The sequence below is a fragment of the Limulus polyphemus genome, unplaced genomic scaffold, assembly GCF_000517525.1.
Source record: "Limulus polyphemus unplaced genomic scaffold, Limulus_polyphemus-2.1.2 Scaffold501, whole genome shotgun sequence".
Taxonomy (NCBI): domain Eukaryota; kingdom Metazoa; phylum Arthropoda; class Merostomata; order Xiphosura; family Limulidae; genus Limulus; species Limulus polyphemus.
The window spans coordinates 388,242-394,787 of NW_013666111.1; the positions used below are offsets into that span (position 1 = coordinate 388,242).

At 34.8% G+C, this 6,546-nt stretch overlaps 2 protein-coding genes across 10 annotated transcripts in view; both read left to right on the top strand.

Moving 5' to 3' along the window:
• Positions 1 to 6,546, top strand: part of LOC106458691 (cAMP-regulated phosphoprotein 21-like) — a 101,607-nt gene that overhangs the window by 36,772 nt on the left and 58,289 nt on the right. For 6 of the 9 annotated variants that reach the window (XM_022384957.1, XM_022384964.1, XM_022384965.1 and 3 more), the window contains exon 1: positions 116 to 308. The exons of 1 other annotated variant lie outside the window; for it this stretch is intronic. The gene's annotated coding sequence lies outside the window, so the exon portion shown is untranslated. Of the gene's footprint in view, positions 1 to 115; positions 309 to 392; positions 412 to 508; positions 776 to 6,546 lie in introns of those variants that run through there. 2 more of the 9 variants (XM_022384962.1, XM_022384961.1) reach the window with 2 other exon arrangements.
• On the top strand, positions 192 to 6,360 carry LOC106458685 (polyhomeotic-like protein 3). The gene is made up of 3 exons (XM_022384948.1): positions 192 to 308; positions 5,257 to 5,403; positions 5,737 to 6,360. The coding sequence occupies exons 1-3, from the start codon at positions 192 to 194 to the stop codon at positions 6,358 to 6,360; spliced, it is 888 nt and encodes a 295-aa protein (XP_022240656.1).

A 6,546-nucleotide genomic window follows, 5' to 3' on the forward strand; every position in this document is an offset into this window, starting at 1 on the left:
CGTAGGACGTAGTGTAGTAAGTACGTTACTAAAACACACACACACACACATATATATATATATATATATATATATATATATATACATTGGTATTGTCGGAAGCCGCGCTATTGTGATTCGCACGCGCGCAATCATGAATGAAGAACTCTGTGTTGGACAATTTAAGCATAAGACTTTGCATGTTTACACGTATGCTGGCTGTCCTAGCGGAAAAATTGTCAACCGATTTGGCTAGGGACACAGAGGCACTTTTGTTGATAACCAAGGGCAAGACGAGAAGTGTGGTTGAACTCTGTCATCAAGCTAGGGTAAGGCATGTGAATTCTTGAGCTAATAATAAACAATAGTTAGATTTAATGTTTCATAAAGTTCATTAGGTGTGCTAGGAAAGACGTGGTTATCAAATGTAAGGTAAGCCATTTTCGCTAGCCATGTTGAAATGTACATACATTTTCAAATAGAATCCATGATTAAGTTTCATTATCTTACACATACGTATTAACATAATTTACTTCATGATGTGCTTCTACGATTCGTATGCCTCTAGATGAGTCACTGTAAAAACTCTTTTCATCGGATAAAATTATTTCCCCAGGTGTCAATTTTTTCCCCTATTGGAATTTTGACAACTATTCCTGCTAAGCGATTATTTTGCTTATTGAAATGCAGTGATGACTGAGTTGTGGATGGTGTTTTGTCTGCGTGTTTGATCAGAAATGACGTCATATTTTGTTGGTGTGACCTGCTTTGACACATCTTGAAGTTGAACTAAGTAGTAAGTAAATGTGTGTTTTATAGCTATGTTTCGAACGATGTTTTGTTGTTGTTGTTGCAACAGGACAAAAATTATAGAATTACTTTTGATTCTTCATACTTTTGTTTAACTTTCAGTCTAAAATTAATTAATTTATGAATATTCAGAAAAGTAACTCCTACCACTGGAGATAGACAGTACTAAAAACGATTTCTGAAACTTTCCATATTTTAAAGTAAATCTGAACATTTCTACACAAGGTTACGGTTTATACCATTTCGTTACTATGTACACGACTCAAGTCACCCACGAATGACAAGGTGAATTAATCTATCATTGTCTGCTATCTGTACAATTGAGTGACTCCAAACTGATTTCACAGTACAGTTGTTAAGTGATCGAGTGAGGTCACAAGGACTCCAAACTGACTCGACAGTGTAGCTGTTAAGTGACTAGTTGAGGTCACAATGACTCATTTGACTTGACAGTGTAGTTGTTAAGTGATCAAGTAAGGTCACAAAGATTTCAAACTGACTTGACAGTACAGTTATTAAGTGATCGAGTGAGGTCAAAACGACTCCAAACTGACTTGACAGTATAGCTGTTAAGTGGTTTAATGAGGTATCAAGGACTCGAAACTGACTTGACAGTACAGTTGTTAAGTGATCGAGTGAGGTCGCAATGACTTTAAACGGATTTAGAAAAATCAAACAGTGTACTTGTTCGAAGAAAAATTTTACTTTTCAAGTATTCTTTAAACCTTCAATTTTCTCCACCCCCACACCCCCGAAGAGCGTCAAAAATTTTAAGTTGAAATTAATGAAAACGTTCGGCTTCTTGACGTCTTTTATTTGGTGATGGCTGGTTTCACTGCACAGTTAATGTAAAAAAATCGACTTGACCTACTTTATACTTATTCTTGAAACCAACTTTTTAGATCTTATTTTATCGAAATCGATCTCGTAGTGCGTACTTTACTTGATAGATGCTGGGAACCTTTCTTGATGATACAGACTGTCGCTGATCCCTTATGCTTGGTATTACACGATTCGTTCACCAGGTCTTTGTGTGTGTCATGTTACTCGTAACTTACTAAAGTCTTCAACTACTGATGCCACACGATGGCGTTAATGCAATAAACCCCAAACTCTTGTAATATCCGTTAAACCCAATCTAACCCTGTTTGATAAATATCTTTTAATTTAAGTTCGAAATTTCCTACGGGGGTGGGCAATTGACAACAGGAGGAACTTTCGAATTTTTGCTGTGAAAATTTGTTTCGAAACTATAGTAGAGCTAAATAATATCTTAACTCGGTGTACCTTTGGACCAAAATATTTTTACATAGACACGATGGAAAACTTTTATTTCCAATGCTTTGGAAAGCGGAAACACGAGTTATTATGGATACAAGTCCTCTCTCTAGAGTATACTTCTTTTAAATATTAATTTTGGATTTAACAATTATGAACTATACAGTAAACACGTTATGAAACAATTACTTGCTGATTTTAATATATCCAACGTTATTGGGCGTTACATTATTATCAATACTCACCAACATGAAAACAAATTACGGAACCGAGCATTGTGACGTCACACACGAATAGATACGTCTCCAAAACTATAGGATTTTGTCTTAGCCATTTTTTTCCATGTGGCACGGTATAATACTTTCTGACGAAGGGCTTCTGCCAGAAACGTTGCAAGTAATAATAAAAAAGTTTTTATAGACATGTATTTTAACGTTTTTGAACATTTTTTTCCCTAATTTTTCCACGTCTCGCAGTCTTTTCTACAGTTTTTTTTTGTTTACCAAAACTATACACGCTAGCAATTCATCGCCACCAGAAGTCGCTAAAGTAACAGAATGTGAGTTTAAAATACCAGTTAATCACACAAGTTCACAGAATAACGGAGTCAAGTGCATAAAATTTCGAAGAAGAAACGTAAGTGTAGTGAAAATGTAGTTTTAAGTTAGTTTATTAATCACTTCCTGGTTCTAGTTGGAAAAAACAAAACAAACGACAATTTAGGAATACAGCGCCTGTATCTCTCTTTTGGTTTATTAAAACTGGATTTTTACCATAGCTTTTAGGACATGAACATAGACGCCATAGTTGGACCAACTTAATGTCTGTTTATTTAATATGTACTGGGTATTATAATAGTTAATAAACTCACCGTCAGAGGACCTTAGTTTGAGAAAGTGATTAGATTTTTCCAGTGACAGTTTTCGCAATCTCGGTAAATAATTTCCATTTAGTCAAAATGGTGTGTGTGTGTGTGTGTGTTAGAATTGTAATATTACAATCAGAGGCCTCGGGTGTAACGTAAAATTTATAAAAGTCATTTATTGTACTTATGATTGTTCTTGGGAAATTTTTCCTTTAGTTTTTCTTTCTTTTAATGAATATGTGGTATTGATTTATTGTAGCAAATATCTGCGTTCGTAATTTAGGGACTTCAGTGCCGGATTTAGGCATAAGCTAAACAAGTTACAGCTTAGGGCCTCACAATCCGCAGGGGCCTCACAAAATTTCAGTATTTTTTTTGCTTTTAAAATTTTATTTTTCACTTTAAATACCTTGCCATTAAATAATTAAAAGGCATATATATGTTTTAAATTTTTTTGTGGGGCAGAAACCTCCACGTATTGTTCATGCAGTAAGTGAGAATTAGAAAAAATATGATACTTTCTATAGACCTGCAGGAAGCAGAATTATGGGGCTATAGGGCAAAAGATTAGTAAAAAAAATTTTTTGAGTCAAATCTAAAAAAAAATACCCAGGTGCACACCCTCAGGATCCCCTTAGTATGCATGAAAAGTTTCAGGTCTCTAAATTCTTTCCTCTTGGAGCTATGATGGTCACACACACAGAGACAGGCTCTTTTATAATTATAGAAAAAAATATTCTATAATCTAACCTTAACTAACACAAAAAGTTTCCTATTTTTACATTTTAGTTACTTTACTTCTAATGATAAATAAAGAATAAATATGAAAGACAAGGAAAAAAAGTACTTATCTGGGTCTTCTGTTTTTGCTGTTGACTGTCAATGACACTTAACCCTACTTTTTTATACTAATGGTAGTACTGCACTAAATAAATTTTTATTGTATTAAATAATGCATCAAAATCAAAGAACACAAAACAATAATGTGCAAAAAAACAGACAAAGTCCCATAAGTATCAAAATTTTGCTGGCTTTCTAACTGTGCTACAAGAGGCATTAAAACTTCACCTAAGCTTATCAATGTGTTTCCAGTGGGAATCAAGCTTGAACTGAAAGCGAAATTGACAATTCTCTTTACATAAAACAATGTAATATGTCATTTGATAGATGAAAACCTTGGCTTTCTCTTGGTTATAAACAATATAGTATTGAATGGAAGAGAAAACTATTGGCAATTTCTGAAAGTGACGAAGTGACTGGTGGGTATGGCAAAAGGGGTCTGGTTGTCTATTTCATGGTTTGTTTGTTTCTTTGTAGTTAAGCACAAAGCTACACAATGGGCTATCAATGCTCTGCCCACCAAGGGTATCGAAACCCAGTTTCTAGCACTGTAAGTCCGCAGACATACTGCTGTGCCACTGGGGGGCCTATTTCATGGCTCTGTAACCAAATAAGATTGAAGGCTATTAAAATTATGCTTTGCCTGAGCAATGATGATATTATAAGTAACTTAGATTAAATTTTGTACTTCTTGGAGAGGTGGTAAATAAATTAGAGAAGAGAGTATGCCTAGAGAGCAAATGTCACAATTCTCACACTAAGGGAAATTCCAGAATGTTCTGTCTAATATTTATTGTAAAATTAAGAAATTAAAACTTAAATACTATTAAAATATGGATTATTAGCTACATTTTTATGCTACACTTATTGGTATACCATGAAAAAAAAAGTAATTTAATTAAATTTTGTATGTAACTCACTAAAACCTTCTGACATGTCCAGAAAAAGATGTTTGTAGAGATAAGGTTAATATTATAAACAAAAATTGTATGACATTTCATAAATTAAAGAAAACTATGAAAGTCAAAATACAAATTTGTAACTATTTTTAGAAAATGTGTACAAAAAGCTACTAAAACATTCAAAATGGTATAGGAAATGCCACTAAACAAGACAAAGTAATCAAGACTTAAGTACAGTGCCGGATTTAGACTTGGTGAGGCTCTAAATTATATAAAGTTTGGAGGCCCCTTGGTAAAAAGGTACACCAGAAAGGTGCGTACCAAAACAGGACCTTGGGTTGAAAATACTGTTTTTCAACACAAACATGGGAAGAAAAATACAAATCTGTGAATTAAAAAAAGATGAATTGAACTAACTGTGGCAAATAACAATGATCAGCGGGAAGGAAAATATGAATCAGAGAACTTGGAGAATGAAAAGAATTCAAATAAAAACAGGAATTTAAAAAAACGAATCTGAGAAGCCAAATTAAAACTATTTGCTTTTAAAAAAGTTGAATTAAGTTTGGAAAATGGCATCAGACAAATCATTTTAAGAACTGGGGTAGCTATAGAAGTACACAACCTTTTATTTCATTACAGGTCCGTCCAGCCATCTCAGTAGCTACCCAAACTGCTGTCTCCACCTCAGTAGCATCACACTCACATGGTCCACTTCAGCGCCCTCAGGTGAGTTTCTGGTGAATCTGAACTAGAAACTGGAACAAATTTTCTTAATAAATACTAAAAAGTTTTTCACTGATTAAGCATACTGTCTTTTGTAGTTGTGATTGTCTAATATCTCATTGCAGATAATTTAGTTTGTAGAGGTATTATATTTAAACATGCCCATTGTGATCCAAAATATGTTTTGAATGCTGCCTACTGTGTGATTGATGGCAGTTGGTTAAATGTACTTGCATGTTTTAATTGTCAAAAACCTATACGTTTTATTTATTCTTTAATTTTGTTCTCAAACTGAAATGTATAATTATGCTCTGAGGTTGTCTTGTTTTTTTCCAGGTGAAGCAACGTCCACGGACCCAGGTTAATCGTCAGCCTTCTACTGGCGGAACTGTAACTCAGACTCCTGTGCCTACTCAAACGGCTAACACACAAACACAGACGCAACCCACACAGCACCAGAAGGCTGATGCGGCAAATCAGACCAAGCCGACCTCTGAAGTACGTGCTCCGGCGAGTACACAGAATAAGTCTACAGCAACAGAAACTAAGCAACAAGCAGCACAAGTCAGGCCAAACCATATTTCTGTTGTACCCATAACAACTGCCCCCAAAACTGCCACTACAGCCACTAACACTGTTTCAACAGCAACAAGCATGTCTGTTATACCAACTAAGGAAAAAAAAGAAGAGACCAAAATGGATACCAAACAAGAAACAACAGCGCCATTGCCAGTACCTGCAACTAATGGAAATCATGAAACCCCACCCCCAGAAAAGAAAGAGGAAAGTGTTAAGAACAAGATTCAAGAACCACCACCTCCACCTCCAGAACCTATGAAAGAAAAGCAGCTTCAAAAGGCAATTGTAAAACCACATGTTTTAACTCATGTAATTGAAGGATATGTTATCCAGGAAGGACCAGATCCGTTCCCAGTAAGTAACTCAAATTTTCCAAAGTAATATCATATACTGTCTTTAATAACTGCCTCTATATGAGAATCAAAAATTACTATGACTTTGAAGCATGAAAAAAATACATTGTTTATTTTTTTAACTGTTTTTTGTGTTTTTCATGGAATTAAGTTTGTATAAAAGAAAGCAAAGGCCCGGCATGGCCAGGTGGTTAGGGCGCTCAACTCGTAATCT

Coding starts and splice junctions, on each gene's coding strand:
- LOC106458685 (XM_022384948.1), top strand. CDS start 192: ATGCTGGCTGTCCTAGCGGAAAAATTGTCAACCGATTTGGCTAGGGAC. Junction 309..5,256: donor AACTCTGTCATCAAGCTAGG/GTAAGGCATGTG, acceptor AAATGGCATCAG/ACAAATCATTTTAAGAACTG. Junction 5,404..5,736: donor GTCCACTTCAGCGCCCTCAG/GTGAGTTTCTGG, acceptor GTTTTTTTCCAG/GTGAAGCAACGTCCACGGAC.